This window comes from Mytilus trossulus, chromosome 4 (genome assembly GCF_036588685.1).
Source record: "Mytilus trossulus isolate FHL-02 chromosome 4, PNRI_Mtr1.1.1.hap1, whole genome shotgun sequence".
In the NCBI taxonomy this organism is placed as follows: domain Eukaryota; kingdom Metazoa; phylum Mollusca; class Bivalvia; order Mytilida; family Mytilidae; genus Mytilus; species Mytilus trossulus.
Genome location: NC_086376.1, coordinates 81,014,773 through 81,033,143, shown reverse-complemented (window position 1 = coordinate 81,033,143; position 18,371 = coordinate 81,014,773). Strand labels below are relative to the sequence as shown.

General features: G+C 31.3%; 1 protein-coding gene across 1 annotated transcript in view; it reads left to right on the top strand.

Annotated features, from left to right (window-relative positions):
• LOC134716104 (uncharacterized) overlaps positions 1 to 17,833 on the top strand; it is a 32,938-nt gene extending 15,105 nt beyond the window's left edge. Inside the window, exons 9-14 of the mRNA XM_063578877.1 lie at positions 1,497 to 1,595; positions 2,780 to 2,906; positions 10,785 to 10,923; positions 11,456 to 11,491; positions 14,171 to 14,213; positions 17,651 to 17,833. Coding sequence (XP_063434947.1) covers positions 1,497 to 1,595; positions 2,780 to 2,906; positions 10,785 to 10,923; positions 11,456 to 11,491; positions 14,171 to 14,213; positions 17,651 to 17,699 — 493 coding nt within the window. The 3' untranslated portion in view covers positions 17,700 to 17,833. The remainder of the gene's footprint in view (positions 1 to 1,496; positions 1,596 to 2,779; positions 2,907 to 10,784; positions 10,924 to 11,455; positions 11,492 to 14,170; positions 14,214 to 17,650) is intronic.
• Positions 17,834 to 18,371: the final 538 nt, after the last annotated feature.

Genomic DNA, 18,371 nt, shown 5'->3' with positions numbered 1-18,371 from the left:
TTGATGTATTGTGCGCACCCCCTTTCTGGTCCAAGAAACGAGAGAAAAAAAGTTTCTTCTTCGTATAATACTCCTAGACATTTTCGGAAAAGTTACAGCTCCAAAATCGGCAAACAGGAAGTTTTCGGTAAACAGGAAGTTTTTTAAATGGACACCAATGTCGGAGAATTCCGTACGGAATACTTAATTTATTTGAAATTAAAAGTATTCTAACAAATGAATAAGATTTTTATTAGATTGAGATAAATATTTTAATCCAAATTTAATAAATGGTTTGAGTATCAAGGACAAGATTAAATGTCCAAATTATTGTTCTGATTCAAACAATTTAATAATTACGAATCAGTCTAATAATTATAATTAATGTCATTAGTGCTGTAATAAATTGCTAAAATCACATTGTTTTCATTTTTTGTTTGATGATTCTAGCTGGTAATCCGGATTATCACACCTCAATCAACAGGTCTAATCGATGTCAAAACAATTCAGTGACAGGTTGACCTTGTTCCTTATTAAATTCGTTCAGGTGACAATTATGGGATTATCATGTTTTCAATCATTATTTCTTGAACAGTTTGTAAAAACGTATTTACAAAAATAAACTTCTCATAGAGTAAATCATCACTTTACAATACTTTGTATTAAGTCACATGACTGACCCACATGACTTGCGATCACCTGATCAATACATTAGAAAAAATGGCGGTTTATATTTTCAAAACGAGCGTGGTTTATTCAATTTTCATACACTTTTCTTCAACTCTCTATGATGAACACATACAAAAACAGTAAGTTATGACAACAAGGAACACAGAGGCTAATTTAATCGACAGCAAAAGCTTTATTGTGTCTTTATTAAGACTTGGCAAATTTCCGGATTGCGAAACAGATGGACAAATTTACACAATAAACGTAACAACAAAGATATAGAATGTATTTTATTTGAATAAAACATGACAAATCAAGAACAATACGATACATATTACAATTATAACATGTAAAACATAAAAACAATCTAGGTTTTAGCAAAAATATTCCGTACTCTTCACTTCACTTGGAAATTTCTTTGTCGGAGTTTGGACCTGAAAAAAAGACTAAGAAATTGTTTGTAGTCGTGTATAACACGCACCCCTCTTACAAGAAACATGACCTAGGGTATAAATGTGCGCGTTATACATACCAAAAGACGGTAGTTGTTTTTCGCAATGCCTTAATATTTTAAAGCATATGTTCTGCATTTTATTAAAAAAATCCTATGCGAATCAAGTATGCAAAAATGAATTTCAATGGAGGAAAGCGTTTATTCATCCAAATAAACAACATAAGTTGTAACCTATATCTGATCATAGTTCTTGCCTAAAATTTAGAAATAAAAATTGTTAATTCTATTTTGGACAAGTGAAATGATTTAAAGTCATTTATTAGAATTGATCAACACATTGTATTAAAGATCTTTAAAAAAAAAAAAAAAAATCATTGGTCTTTGTAATTTACAGGACAAAACCTCGAGTGATAGGAGCAGTGGAGGGTGCCATGTCTGCTAATAAAGATAAAGTAGTCAAATGGCCAGATGATGTTCAGTTTATATTATTTGGGTAAGAACTTTAAAATAATGAAGATTGATATTTTATTTTTTATTATTTCCTTCTTTGGGTGCTTCCCAGTATCAGATTAAGAACACATGTTAGAGTTTGGTTTAGGGACTATCATTGATGTTAGTTTGTAAATATATTAGTGAAAAATCACCAGTAATCCTGATAGGAAGGGACATGGATTCCACAGTACCATTACAACTCTGTAGGCACAAAAAAAAACCAAAGACTTCTAGAGGTAAACATACAGCCTTCAATAATAAAAAGTTTCTGAACAACAAGTCAATGTCTAAATTGGACCTAGAGTCTAGAAAAGGAGTGAATAACTTGAAAATGTGACTATTAAAGATCAGAAATGCAAATCAAATTCTCTAAATAGAATCACACATTAAGATATAACCGATGAGAAACACTGAAGAGGTTCCTGTCTTAGAACAGTTACATGAAAATGTGGATTTACTTTCTTTTTTCTTCTTCAAACTTCTTCTCAATTATCTCAAACATTTGAAAGTACATTAAAGAACGTACCCTACAGGAATTGTGTGAAAAATAGAATAAAAAGTAACATTTTAGGAGCTAATTAACATACAGTCATGGGACAAAAGTGAGTTCCCAGTGAAAAAAAGTCCTATCATTTTAACTAAAATTGATATTTAAAAAAAAAAAAAATTTCCAAGTAACTGTATGAGCGATTTTTATAAGATAGACTCCAAAAGGTGTAAACATGTCTGAAGTTTAATTGTTTATTTAGTCATAATTTTCTTGAATTTCGTTTTCATCATCTGATGAGTTAAAACACATGTTTAATTTGGTTAGAATAGTAGCAAACTATTCAAGAAAGATTTTTTCTATGTGTTCATCTCTTCAGAATATTAAAATGAACACGAATAATTTATAACCAAATAAACAATAAAACTTCAGACATTTCTACATCTTTTGGTATCTATATTATGAAAATCGCTCATACAGTTACTTTGTATTAATTTTTTGAAAAATATCGATTTTAGTTGAAATGATAGAACATTTTTTGACTGGGAACTCACTTTTGTCCAATGACTGTACAATATGATTGTAGTCAAAAGTATATTTATGTACACAAATTGATATAACATTACGTTTATAAGTTTTGCCATAAAACAATAGTATATTATCAAGAAATTAAGATGGCAAAGATTTATATTTTTCAGACCATTTGCTAAATGTAATCAGCATGAAACAGAGAAAGTAGTTCAGGAAGTGTTACAGAATGGAGTTACCTATCCTGATGTCACAGTATTAGACAGCCAATCAATGCCTGTTTTACATCAAAGCATGGTAAGAAGTCTTATTGTTGACCAGGGCTTCCAAAATTTTTCTGAGCCAGCCGGACATTTTATATCTGATCCGAATTTTAATCCCCAAGACTAAGTCACAAAAGGCAATTATGGTAATCAGATGGCCATCCCAATGATTGACATTAGATTAAAAACGATATTAAACTTTACTTTGATAAAAATTTGATGTTCTGTCATAAACTGTTAAAATTGGCATTACATCATTCAAAGTGTGCACATCAGCGTGGTCATATCTGCATAAGACTTTTTATTTGTGCAAATTGACGTTGTCTAGAACTTTATTTTCCTTTTTTAAGTCACATTTTTCAAAACCGGATGTTGACTTGACAATGATAAAACATGGACCATAAACGGATACGTAAAATCCGTGTACGTTTACATAGCACGACTGAGCGAAGAAGCTCTTTCCACGTTATTTCTTCAACAAAATACTTGAAATGAACGTTAGGTACAGGTATCAATGATAGTTTTAGAATTTTGAAGAAATGTAGGATGCATAATTGAATTTCCCACCTGTGCACATGCGCACACGTGTTCTTCTTCATACAACGTAGTTCTGACGATTTTTTCATGTAAAACCTTTTTAAATGTTTCATCAAATCAAGTTTATAAATGTATTTATTATAAATTTGATCTTTTGGACTACATCAATTAGAAACCGCTGAAATGTACGAAAGTAATTGTGAATGGAACGATTAAATTTATACGATGTCCGGTACTGAAATTAGTTTACCTGTCACCTGAACAGGTATAGTTTTCAGCTGTCCAACAACTAATTAGCCTTGATTAAAATTAGAAAGTATTGAAGTAAGGGTTGTTTTGATAGTAATTAATCAACTTGTCACTTTTATGACCGGAAATGTATGGCTGTTAAAGGCAAAATGTTGGGTAAAAAAGATCGTGAATTATATTAAAATGACCGAAAAAGCCTTGAAAAATAAAAAAAATATGACCGTTTCATGCTTTTCCCAGCCGGTCTTTTACCGGACATTATACAAATGACCGGAATATATGACCGTTTTGGAAGCCCTGTTGTTGACCTATTATTGCCACTGTTGTTATTAACCAATGAAATAATTGGTCTGTTGCTTCAACTTTCAGTTTGTTTATAAATTTGTGAAATTAAATCTGTATTTTGTTTGAGTTGATCCCTATGATTTAATTGTAAAGGTAATAATAGTGAGAACTGTTAATAAGTGTCATGGAATGTTTTGATGTTATATTTCCATCACTAATATAAATTATAATTGACCATTTTAGACTTGTCATTTTTTATACGACCGCAAATTTTGAAAAAAATTTCGTCGTATATTGCTATCACGTTGGCGTCAAGGTCGTCGTCGTCGTCGTCCGAATACTTTTAGTTTTCGCACTCTAACTTTAGTAAAAGTGAATAGAAATCTATGAAATTTTAACACAAGGTTTATGACCATAAAAGGAAGGCTGGTATTGATTTTGGGAGTTTTGGTCCCAACATTTTAGGACCCAAATAAGCATTTTCTTGGTTTTCGCACTATAGCTTTAGTTTAAGTTAATAGAAATCTATGAAATTTTGACACAAGGTTTATGACCACAAAAAAAATGATGGGATTGATTTTGGGAGTTTTGGTTTCAACAGTTTAGGAATTAGGGGCCAAAAAAGGGCCCAAATAAGCATTATTCTTGGTTTTCGCACAATAACTTTAGTTAAAGTTAATAGAAATCAATGAAATTTAAACGCAATGTTTATGACCACAAAAGGAAGGTTGGTATTGATTTTGGGAGTTTCGGTCCTAACAGTTTAGGAATTAGGGGCCAAAAAGGGACCCAAATAAGCATTTTTCTTGGTTTTCTCACCATAGCGTTAGTATAAGTAAATAGAAATCTATGAAATTTAAACACAAGGTTTATGACTATAAAAGGGAGGTTGGTATTGATTTTGGGAGTTTTGGTCCCAACAGTTAAGGAAAAAGGGGCCCAAAGGGTCCAAAATTAAACTTTGTTTGATTTCATCAAAATTGAATAATTGGGGTTCTTTAATATGCCGAATCTAACTGTGTATGTAGATTCTTAATTTTTGGTCCCGTTTTTAAATTGGTCTACATTAAGGTCCAAAGGGTCCAAAATTAAACTTAGTTTGATTTTAACAAAAATTGAAACCTTGGGGTTCTTTGATATGCTGAATCTAAAATGTACTTAGATTTTTGATTATTGGCCCAGTTTTCAAGTTGGTCCAAATCGAGGTCCAAAATTAAACATTGTTTGATTTCATCAAAAATTGAATAATTGGGGTTCTTTGATATGCCAAATTTAACTGTGTATGTAGATTCTTAATTTTTGGTCCAGTTTTAAGATTGGTCTAAATTAAAGTGCAAAGGGACCAAAATTAAACTAAGTTTGATTTTAACAAAAATTAAATTCTTGGGCCTCTTTGATATGCTGAATCTAAACATGTACTTAGATTTTTGATTATGGGCCCAGTTTTCAAGTTGGTCCAAATCAGGATCTCAAATTATTATATTAAGTATTGTGCAATAGCAAGTCTTTTCAATTGCACAGTATTGTGCAATGGCAAGAAATATCTAATTTCACAATATTGTGAAATAGCAATTTTTTTTTAAATTAAGAGTTATCTTTCTTTGTCCAGTATAGTAAGCAAGAAATATCTGCAAGAATTTTTTTTAATTGGAGTTATCTTTCTTTGTCCAGAATCAACTTAAATCTTTGTTATATACAATATACAATGTTTGATGGCTTTGAATTACGTGATATAAATGCTGTAGGAGAAAGATATTTGCATTGAATAATATTGATTCTGATATCAAATTTTCTTTGTATATTCACTTTTTACTACCAACTGATAAAGGAGTAGGGGGCCTTGTTTTTGCCCAAGAAAATAAAATGTTTGATAATCATTTCAAATTGGCACATAATGTTTAGAAATGCATAGGGTCAAGAAAAATAAATTAAAACAGAAAGATTTTTATCTGCTGACGTCACAATTACGTCATAATATGTATTGTTTTCACAAAAACGATGAAAAATATAGAATTTATGCAGTTTTCTATTTTTATTTCCTTTGAGGAAACATCCTGGGCAGCCGAGAAACAACAAAATAATTTAACAAAAGCTTTATTATAACTATTGGCATAATCTCACCAAATATAAAGTTGTTTCTTGAGTGCGCACATACTTTTTCAATCTTAAATATACTTAAAATTTGATGAAAAAACAAGGAAAATCACGAAATTTACCAAAATATGCAAATTAGGTCATGATTCGTTGCCATGATAACGTGTTCGATGTGAAATTTGATTTGATTTTTCTTAGTACCTTATACCTTAGTCAAGTTTCAGTAATTTAAAAAAATGTATGATTACTTTTAAATTTGCAGGAATTTTTGGGCCAAATAAGGGCCTTATTGCCCCTACTCCTTTAAATAATCTTTACCATTCAGTGATAACAAGCAGTTTTTTTACATCTTAATATTTTATGATGTATTTAAATGAGTAGTAATTGTTGCAAACTCCATTAGAATATTTTAATTGAAATTAGTTTTGGAATAAGGGAAAGGGGGATGTGATTAAAAAATTGGGTTCAATTTTTCTCATTTGAAATTTCATAAATGAAAAGAAAATTTCTTCAAACATTTTTTTGAGAGGATTAATATTCAACAGCATAGTGAATTGCTCTAAGAGAAAACAAAAATTTTAAGTTCATTTGAATACATTCATTCTGTGTCAGAAACCTATGCTGTGTCAACTATTTAATCACAATCCAAATTTAGAGCGGAATCCAGCTTGAATGTTGTGTCCATACTTGCCCCAACCGTTCAGGGTTCAACCTCTGCGGTCGTATAAAGCTACGCCCTGCGAAGCATCTGGTTATAGCAGATTTGAATTGATTATTTGAATTGATAAATTAATGTTGACCTTTTAACAATGGACCCTCACAATGGTACCAAAATTTTTTTTTTAAAATGGTTGAATTAACTACCACTTGATATAAAAGGTAAAGCACAAAAAGTCAAAATAAAACTAAAATACAGGTTAACACAGCTTAAGAAAATACAGGTTAACACAGCTTAAGAAAATCAATGATTCTGCTGTGATTCTGTATATTTTGTTTGGAATTATACATTTAAATAAAATTGAGAATGGAAATGGGGAATGTGTCAAAGAGACAACAACCCGACCAAAATAAAAAAAAAAACAAACAAAAAAAAAACAAAAAAAAAACACAACAGCAGAAGGTCACCAACAGCTCTTCAATGTAGCGAGAAATTCCCGCACCCGGAGGCGTCCTTCAGCTGGCCCCTAAACAAATATATACTAGTTCAGTGATAATGAACGCCATACTAATTTCCAAATTGTACACAAGAAACTAAAATTTAAATAATACAAGACTAACAAAGGCCAGAGGCTCCTGACTTGGGACAGGCGCAAAAATGCGGCGGGGTTAAACATGTTTGTGAGATCTCAACCCTCCCCCTATACCTCTAACCAGTGTAGAAAAGTAAAAGCATAACAATACGCACATTAAAATTCAGTTCAAGAGAAGTCCGAGTCTGATGTCAGAAGATGTAACCAAAGAAAATAAACAAAATGACAATAATACATAAATAACAACAGACTACTAGCAGTTAACTGACATGCCAGCTCCAGACTTCAATTAAACTGACTGAAAGATTATGATTTCATCATATGAACATCAGGCACAATCCTTCCCGTAAGGGGTTTAGTATCATACCATCATAACATATATGAGAAGAACATAACCCGTGTCATGCCAACAACTGTTTTTAGAATAAATGTGTTTAGTTCCGACGCAAAGAACTTATCAGTGACTCAATATTAACGCCAAAATATGCAATCTTTAATGACTTGACAACAGTATCGTAATTATATCCCTTCTTAATAAGTCTATTCAAAGGTTTTGTAAGTTTATGAGGTGAATACTGACACCTTTGTGCTTTATAAAGAATATTTCCATAAAAAATTGGATGTGAAATACCTGAACGTATAAAAAGTCTGCATGTTGAGCTATATTTACGAATGATGTCTTTATACCGTTGATAAAATTTAGTAAATGTTTTGACTAGTTTGTGATATCGAAAACCCTGGTGTAATAATTTTTCAGTAATACATAAATTTCTCTCGTTAAAATCTAAAACATTGTTACATACACGAGCGAATCGTACAAGTTGAGATATATAAACACCGTAAGATGGTGACAAGGGAACGTCACCATCTAAAAACGGATAATTAACGATAGGAAATGAAAAATCATCCCTTTTATCATAAATTTTAGTATTCAGCTTTCCGTTAGTGATATAGATATCAAGATCGAGGAAAGGGCAGTGGTCATTGTTAGTATTAGCTTTATTTAAAGTGAGTTCACCAGGATAAATTTCATTAATATACATACTGAAGTCGTCATTATTGAGAGCCAAAATATCATCCAAATATCTAAAAGTATTATTAAATTTGTTTATCAGATGTTGTTTTGATGGGTCTTTGCTTATTTTTGTCATAAATTGTAACTCGTAACAATACAAAAAGAGGTCCGCAATAAGTGGTGCACAGTTAGTCCCCATTGGAATTCCGATAATCTGACGATATACGGAATCCCCAAAGCGAACAAAAATGTTATCTAGTAAAAATTCAAGGGCATATATAGTATCAAAGCATGTCCAATTAACATAGTTTTTTTGTTTATTGCTACTAAAAAATGACCTAAAAGAGTTTGAACATATATATTCACATTCTGATTTTTTGAATGCCCATTTAATTAGATGTGTGAATTTTTTCTTAATGAGAATGTGAGGCAATGTGGTATACAGGGTAGAAAAATCAAAACTTTGAACAGATTCAAAATCACCAATATAAGCATGCAATTTATCAAGTACTTCCAACGAGTTCTTGACACTCCAAAAGTAATTTATTCCACTATTTTCGAAGGCCTTATTTGAACAATTTATTATAAGGTTTTTAATTGTACCAAGTGTGCTGGTAAGAATAATAGACAATTTAGTAGTTGAACAATGGCTTGAAGACGAAATAAATCTATATTTGTAAGGGGTTTTGTGTAGCTTCGGAAGCCAATACATAGTTGGAACTTTCATTGTATTTGGCTCTGCTTGTAAAGCGGTGGCTAAAAGTTTATGTTTGTTACAGATTTCGTTTTCTGAAAATGGAGTCAGTTGGAATGTTGGTGAATTGGTGATTTCCTTTTTCAGAACCTCGATGTAAAATTTACGTCAAACAATAATAATATTATTAGCAGCTTTATCGGCCGGGACAAAAACAAATTCCTTAGCTAGTTCTTTTAGTTTATGTTTGATACGAGAAATAGGTTTATTGTGGTTATTGTTAATAGTAAAATGTTCTTTAAAATGTTGAATACGTATATCAACTATCTTCATTACTGAATTAAAAAAAGAGTCCAAAGATTTTTTGTCAGCTTTTTCCCGTTTTATCCATTTCATACAGTAAGTAAGGAGTGAGTCGTGGATGATATTACGACACTCATTCCAATTAATAATTGACGGGGGACGATATTTAGGTCCTTTACTGAGAAATGATTTTAACTCTCGGTCTTGAACGATGTTAAGATCTCCTGTTATAACATGGGAAATGGGTCCATAAATATATTCGGAATTACTGCAATTACATGAAGTAGGTGTAATTTACACAATTGACTATAATTAAACACAAATTTCCGGGTAGATTTCTTGTAAATATAACAAATAAGAGGTAGCTCAGTATTGTCAAAATATCCAGGAATTTGTTCTTTAACAGAATGGTCGTTAAATATACCGGCAATATTTACAAAATCAAAGCCTTTGTTGACATACTTAATTTTAATAAAATGTTTTTTATGATCTTCAGGGCGATCAATTTTGGGAAATAATTTAGAATAACAATATGCCATAATAATTTGAACAATTTCATACTTAGGACTGCTATATGAAATTGTGTTGCAATCCTCCAAAATTTTATTTAACTTATTAACCGGTAACGAACAGAGTTTTGTTAACAGATAATGTCTGCCGTTGTTTTTTGAAATAGAAATAAGGTCCGAAATATTGGTATGATTGGCCCGAAATTTTCTTTGATTGCGATTTGTTCTACAACCGTGAGAACGGTTTTTACGAACAGTTTTAGAAACAATATCCAAAATGTTAACGGAATTGGTTCTAGATATATTACCAATTCCCATGATATTATCATTTAGACCGAGAGGGTAAACTGTCTGTAATTTTTTAATCCAATTTAATTCAATTATTTTCCGTGATCGTACAAACTTTGAATGCGATTCACCAGGCTGCTTATTTACTACTTCTAAAGGTTGAACTGCTAAATATTTAAAAGGATGGTTGTGCTTCTTAAGGTGTTGGTAAATGATACTTTTGAATTTATTAGGTCTTTTAAAACGATACAGATGTTCTTGAGTGCGTTTTGATAAATATCTTCCAGTTTCTCCTACGTACTGAATACCACATCCCGGTTTGTTTCATGTGAGTAAATAAATAATACTGTTTGTTTTTCAAGTAATATCAGTTTCAAAATTTAAAGAAAATGTGCGACCATTAAACGTGGACCTTACCGTATTGTTGGTGGAAAGACGGGGACATGTAAGTCATTTTTTGGCATGACACTTATCGATAGAAGGGTAACCACGATTTTTATTGTTAAAAATGTTAGCGATGGTAGTATTTTTAGATAACCGATTTTGAAAATTGAGACGTGTAGATACCCTTTGAACAAGTTTAGTATTTAGTATTTTTCCGTTTCTTAGTTTCATAATTGTTTTGTTAGTGAATTACATAATAAAGGAAGGTGAGATTTTAAAATATCGGTATACTTTATGCTTTCAGTCACCAGGAAGTGAAATAGTGATATTTGGAGAGGTAAAGTTTGAAAGTGATCTACCAAAGAAATGTTTTGCTGGTCTGTACAAAAATGAAGAAGATCAGATAGTGGACTACTTCATATGCCAATCATGTAATTTCAAATGTAAGAATATTGAGTTTTTGAGACTCAGATGTTTGCACTAGTTTTATTACTGTAAACCAACTTATATTAGTGGATACTTTATTTTGTGTTAAGCCCTTTCTTTCCCTTTTTTGCAGGAATTTAATTTTACAATTTTTAAATTTATTTGAAGTAGTTTAATAAAGAACAATATGAATCAGTTATACTTGAAAGAAAACGAAAATAGAAACGCAAAGCACATCTAAAAAGTAAGAGAGAAAATAAAGTTAATGGAAATAAATCATTGATTTATTAAATCTAATAAAAGGTATTGTACCACTAAACAGATTTTGAAATTAAAACATCATACCAGTAATTCATGTTTGAAGGACATAATGTGTAGTGCTGTCATTTATGCTATAAATAGAAATAAAGTTATAATTTATGCTTAAAATAGAAATAAAGTAACTATTTTTTTATTGGAATTTGTAACAATTTGTATACACTATACAAGTCTCCTCATTCGGCATCTGTCTTTATCTATTGTGTTGGATTTTTGTTTTGTTTATTTCAGGGATTTGCAGAAGCTGCATGGAAGTTTGTCATAAAGGTAAAAATTTCAAATTTATTTTGAATTACATGTATATATGAGCTGCATCAGATAGAATTCAACCTTATACAAAAGAATGTCAATACATCTATAATATAAAAAAGAAGATGTGGTATGATTGCCAATGAGACAACTATCCACAAAAGATCAAAATGACACAAACATTAACAACTATAGGTCACCGTATGGCCTTCAACAATGAGCAAAGCCCATACCGCATAGTCAGCTATAAAAGGCCCTGATAAGACAATGTAAAACAATGTAAAACAATTCAAACGATAAAACTAACCGCCTTATTTATGTAAAATCAAAGCCTGAAAGGCTGTAAAAGCAATTGCTGCCATGTTTATGTTTTGGGGACTTTTTTTTCATCCACATATATTTAAGAATTAAACATGACAGGAGTGACAGGAGTGTAGTGAGAATTAAGAAGGTTTTAACTTTATATCAATTAAAGACTTTAGCAGAAAGTCATTTTTAATATGTTTTATATTTCACAAGGAGACAACACGTTTACCAGGTGCTAAAGTTGGGGTCAAATATACATGTGCTGAAACATATAACTCCAAGAGAAATTATTATGGATTATCCCCTAGTAGTGTTTGTAACTGGGCAATAATTTCCTTTATTGATTTAATTTTCATAATTAATTTAAATTTAACTCTTCAGTTAAAACATTTCAACTTTCCAGATGCAAATGTTGAAAAACGGGAAAGAAACAAAATATTTTACAAGACATAAACATGTAAAAAATATATATATATTTCAGCTGACTAAAAATATTTTCATAATGTTACTTTGTCATCATTTCTTAAAAACTAAGTCCCAAACATTATTGCTCAGTTGATATGTGTCATCCTCATGCGGTACGAGATAACTATAATTCTCATGCAATCCCGAAAAGAGGGGCCATCACAGACAAACATGACATTAAATCGTCATTATACGAACAAGAACAAACAGCTCTAAGTTGCTTGATATTTATCCAATTTTCAGGAAACATTGTGAAAATGATCTTCAATATTTCGAAAACATGTGAAATAAAATTGCAAACACGGTGGACCGTCGAGGGTCAACAAACGTAGTAGTCCATTGGAAAGACGAGGATAATGGTTTCATCATTTGTCATGCATACCCAGTTTTGAATATGATATCCAAAAAGGATGTACTTTTTTTAATCTATGAAACTAGAAAATACCAAATTGTAAATATCTCTTCATCTGGACTTGGCATCTATCACGTTTGGACGGGTCCATTTCATTAGTGAGGTGATCGATAAATCTTACGGAGTTATGACAAAAAAGGAAAACAAACTTATTGTTATGTGTTTTTAACAAGGGTTTCGTTCCTCTAAATTATTTGCGCAAACAAATCAACAAAATAGGTCAGTTAACTTTGTCTAATTTCAGATTACAGGTAATCATTTGACACTACGTATAACATGATAACCTGTCATGCCTGTGTAGTGATTTTGATTTTACGATAAATTTATGAATGAACGACAATTTTATGAATGAACAAGAGCACCTGACCTCTTTCTTAAAAAAACACCAATTAAACATATAAAACCGTATATTATAAAAGACAATTCAGTCAAATTTTCAATACTAAATCAACAACTGAAATGATTCCATATTTTGTTGAAACATCGTACGAACGGAAAACGGAATCGCAGGTATAAAAATGCAGTTTTTTCACTCGGACGTCTATGTTTTTTGATAGTCAAACGGTTGTCCCCCTAAATACAAAAATACATCTACAAGAACGTATGCTGAAACTTCTTAAATCCACTAACGTTTTTCAAAAGTTTCAAGCTATGTATTGCATTAGAAAACATACATAGGTGTTTAAGAATGACAGACCAGGAGCCTGTTTAACAAAATACTATGGCTTGATCTGGGCGGAGTCTCTGATCTGGGTCACAATCATGGCCATACGCGACGGCATGAAAGCAATTGCTTTAAAAATGAACGAATAACAAATATGTAACACATAAACAAACGACAACCACTGAATTACAGGCTCCTGACTTGAGACAGGCACATACATAAATAATGTGGAGGTGTTAAACATGTTAGCCGGATCCCAACCCTCCCCTAACCTGGGACAGTGGTATAACATTACAAACCTATTGTATGAACCTATTTATGGTTGAAAAAATTTCTATGCAAAGTCGGTAACTGTTTGATACATGAGTTGTTTAAGAACCATAAAAAAACACACAAATTCATCTTTTATTTTTTATTTGAATGTTCCTATGTTGATCAAAGTCTTATACATGTACTACAATATTCTCTACCATTATTTTCATGAAAGCAATGGCAATTGGGATATCTTGCATGGCACATTTGATTGCCATTCATATCGTAAGGTCTGCACCTATAAAATTAAACTGATATGCAAGTAAAATCTATAAATCATTATTAGAGTTATGGTCCTTGAAAATGTTAAAATGAACAAAATCAATAATATTAAGATAAGAACTTGCCTTTAAGCTTACTGCCAAATGATTTCTTCATGTTGATATTACCTATGATTGTTTAATATGGAATATTGGTAAAACCATGGTTCAAGAGTTGTGTACCTGTTAAATAATAATAGTTTGAGAAACCATTTTTCCTCAGTATTTCGGGAAAATCTGTTGTCATCATTCTATACAATGTATCTTGTACTTTTCAGGACATGTGATCCAACCATACATAATGAATTTTCATCCATCATGGTGAGTATTATTAGATTTCTATTTGATAACTGATGAGTGTTGTGGATATATGCATTTATATATGTCCTATAAGCAAAAGGTGTGATCTGTGGAATACTTCAAGTAAAACAAAACCTGATACTGTGTGGGGTTGGGTAATGAACCTCTACAAAAAGTTTCCATGCAATCCTGTATTTAGTATACATGTCATTTATTGTCGAGTCTGCAACTTTTGTCGCAGAAAGCTCAACATAGGGATAGTGATCTGGCAGCAGCAGCTTGGGCATTGTTAGCTGACTTCTTAAAAGCTTTATATTTTAGAAGGTGGAATGCCGGAAAGATTTATACTTTGTATATGGATGCCTCATGTTACAAAGTTTACGTCAGTCACATGTCAATGTCCTTGACCTCATTTTCATGGTTCAGTTACTACTTGAAAAAAAAAATTTTGTAATGTTAAATTATCTCATATTATAAGTTATAAGATAACTATATTTGGTATGTGCGTACCTTGCAAGGTCCTCATGCCCGTCAGACAGTTTTCACTTGACCTCAAGCTCATTTCATGGATCAGTGAACAAGGTTAAGTTTTGAATCTCAGATACTATAGCTATAAGCAATAGGTCTAGTATATTCCGTGTATGGAAAGACTGTAAGGTGTACATGTCCAACTGGCAAGTTTCAACTGACCTTGACTTCATTTTCATGGTTCAGTGGTTAGAGTTCAGTTTTTGTGTTTTGGTCTGTTTTTCTTATACTGTATGCAAAAGATCTACTATATTTGGTGTATGGAATGATTGTAAGGTGTACATATATAGGTGGAAGGTGTCATCTGACCTTGACCTCATTTTCATGGTTCATTTGTCAAAGTTAAATTTGAGTTTTGATCTTTTTTTATACGACCGCAAATTTTGAAAAAATTTTCGTCGTATATTGCTATCACGTTGGCGTCGTCGTCGTCGTCGTCGTCGTCGTCGTCGTCGTCGTTGTCCGAATACTTTTAGTTTTCGCACTCTAACTTTAGTAAAAGTGAATAGAAATCTATGAAATTTTAACACAAGGTTTATGACCATAAAAGGAAGGCTGGTATTGATTTTGGGAGTTTTGGTCCCAACATTTTAGGAATTAGGGGCCAAAAAGGGCCCAAATAAGCATTTTCTTGGTTTTCGCACTATAACTTTAGTTTAAGTTAATAGAAATCTATGAAATTTTGACACAAGGTTTATGACCACAAAAGAAAGGTTGGGATTGATTTTGGGAGTTTTGGTTTCAACAGTTTAGGAATTAGGGGCCAAAAAAGGGCACAAATAAGCATTATTCTTGGTTTTCGCACAATAACTTTAGTTAAAGTAAATAGAAATCAATGAAATTTAAACACTATGTTTATGACCACAAAAGGAAGGTTAGTATTGATTTTGGGAGTTTCGGTCCCAACAGTTTAGGAATTAGGGGCCCAAAAGGGACCCAAATAAGCATTTTTCTTGGTTTTCGCACCATAGCGTTAGTATAAGTAAATAGAAATCTATGAAATATAAACATAAGGTTTATGACTATAAAAGGAAGGTTGGTATTGATTTTGGGAGTTTTGGTCCCAACAGTTACGGAAAAAGGGGCCCAAAGGGTCCAAAATTAAACTTCGTTTGATTTCATCAAAATTGAATAATTGGGGTTCTTTAATATGCCGAATCTAACTGTGTATGTAGATTCTTAATTTTTGGTCCCGTTTTCAAATTGGTGTACATTAAGGTCCAAAGGGTCCAAAATTAAACTTAGTTTGATTTTAACAAAAATTGAAACCTTGGGGTTCTTTGATATGCTGAATCTAAAAATGTACTTAGATTTTTGATTATTGGCCCAGTTTTCAAGTTGGCCCAAATCGAGGTCCAAAATTAAACATTGTTTTATTTCATCAAAAATTGAATAATTGGGGTTCTTTGATATGCCAAATCTAACTGTGTATGTAGATTCTTAATTTTTGGCCCAGTTTTAAAATTGGTCTAAATTAAAGTGCAAAGGGTTCAAAATTAAACTAAGTTTGATTTTAACAAAAATTAAATTCTTGGGCCTCTTTGATATGCTGAATCTAAACATGTACTTAGATTTTTGATTATGGGCCCAGTTTTCAAGTTGGTCCAAATCAGGATCTAAAATTAGTATATTAAAAGTATTGTGCAATAGCAAGTCTTTTCAATTGCACAGTATTGTGCAATGGCAAGAAATATCTAATTTCACAATATTGTGAAATAGCAATTTTTTTTTTTAATTAAGAGTTATCTTTCTTTGTCCAGTATAGTAAGCAAGAAATATCTGCAAGAATTTTTTTTAATTGGAGTTGTCTTTCTTTGTCCAGAATCAACTTAAATCTTTGTTATATACAATATACAATGTATATTCACTTTTTACTACCAACTGATAAATTTAAATAATCTTTACCATTCAGTGATAACAAGCAGTTTTTTTACATCTTAATATTTTATGATGTATTTAAATGAGTAGTAATTGTTGCAAACTCCATTAGAATATTTTAATTGAAATTAGTTTTGGAATAAGGGAAAGGGGGATGTGAATAAAAAATTGGGTTCAATTTTTCTCATTTGAAATTTCATAAATAAAAAGAAAATTTCTTCAAACATTTTTTTGAGAGGATTAATATTCAACAGCATAGTGAATTGCTCTAAGAGAAAAAAAAAATTTATGTTCATTTGAATACATTCATTCTGTGTCAGAAACCTATGCTGGTTCAACTATTTAATCACAATCCAAATTTAGAGCGGAATCCAGCTTGAATGTTGTGTCCATACTTGTTTAATACTATATGCAATAAGTGAACTAAATTTGGTGTATGGAAATATTTTATTATCTATATGTCAGTCCAAAGGTTTGATATGACCTTGACCTCAATTTCACGGTTCATTGCTCAGTGTTAAGGTTTTGTGTTTTTCTTAAAACTATAAGCAATAGGTCAACTATATTTGATGTATGGAAGAATTATAAGCTGTACATGCCTAACTGGCATGTTTCATCTGACCTTATGAATATACATGCCATTGTACGTAGCATACAGAACGTAAATTATCCAAAAACATATCACTATGTTTTTGTTTTACATTTTTGAGTTCCAACTCTTTGCTATCAGACTCAGTTTTCTTTTACTTTTTAAAACAGAATTTAGAGACACTACTTTTGATATATAAGTTAGTTATAAACCATTCATTTATAAGTGTTTTATGGGTTGATTTGAGCATCAGTGGTGAGTTTTATGCGGACAAAATGCATTTCTGGTATAATAAATTTCATACCAGGTATTTATGAATGGCATTATTGATTCATGTAAAAAATTAAATTAGTACTCTTGACCGGATATCTTTTCTGTTTATATTTGGTATGATTATTTTATATTTTAAGAACGAATTATAGATTTTTTTAACTGTAATTTAAACATATTATTTTATTTTCAGGGCTTGTTGTTACTGTCCGAAGAACAAGAAATGTATAATAAGAGAATAGAGACATGTAAAAATGACCATAACATACCTGTGATATATACATAATTATTTTTATCTGGACATTTTATAATATAATCTCACAATATCACTTGTTATTCCTGTTGTTATTCCAGATTAAAAAAAGAACCTAATCTATAGATTTGAAATATAATTGCTATGTCAATTTAAAAACATGCAAGGTATTGAATAAAATGAAGCAATGAAAATGGCTCCAGGTATGGGATTTTCTCATGCGTTGAACACCGATCCGTGGCCTTTGGCTGTTTTCTGCTCATGGTAGGGTTGTTGTATTTTTGACTTATTCCCCATTTCCTTTCTCTTTTTTATTTATTTGTTAGTTAACGTAATGTAATAGAAGGATCAAAACTTTGTCCTGTTTTTGTTTGTGAATGTATTGGATAATTGTTGATGTCCACACGACACATTTTAATTGACTTTTATACGTTTATCTGTATTCCAATTAATTTAGCCCACTGCAGGTCATAAAAATTGAGACAAAGATCAGTGTCAAGTCCAGCAAGGATTGAGATATTTTATAAAATCAGGGCCTTGTATTCATTTATCCAGGCCCATCTCAAATTACTCACATCAGTCACATGACAGTATAAGAAATCTAATATAATGTAAAGATGAATATAACATTGTCTGCATGGACGACAAATGGCTGTTAGAT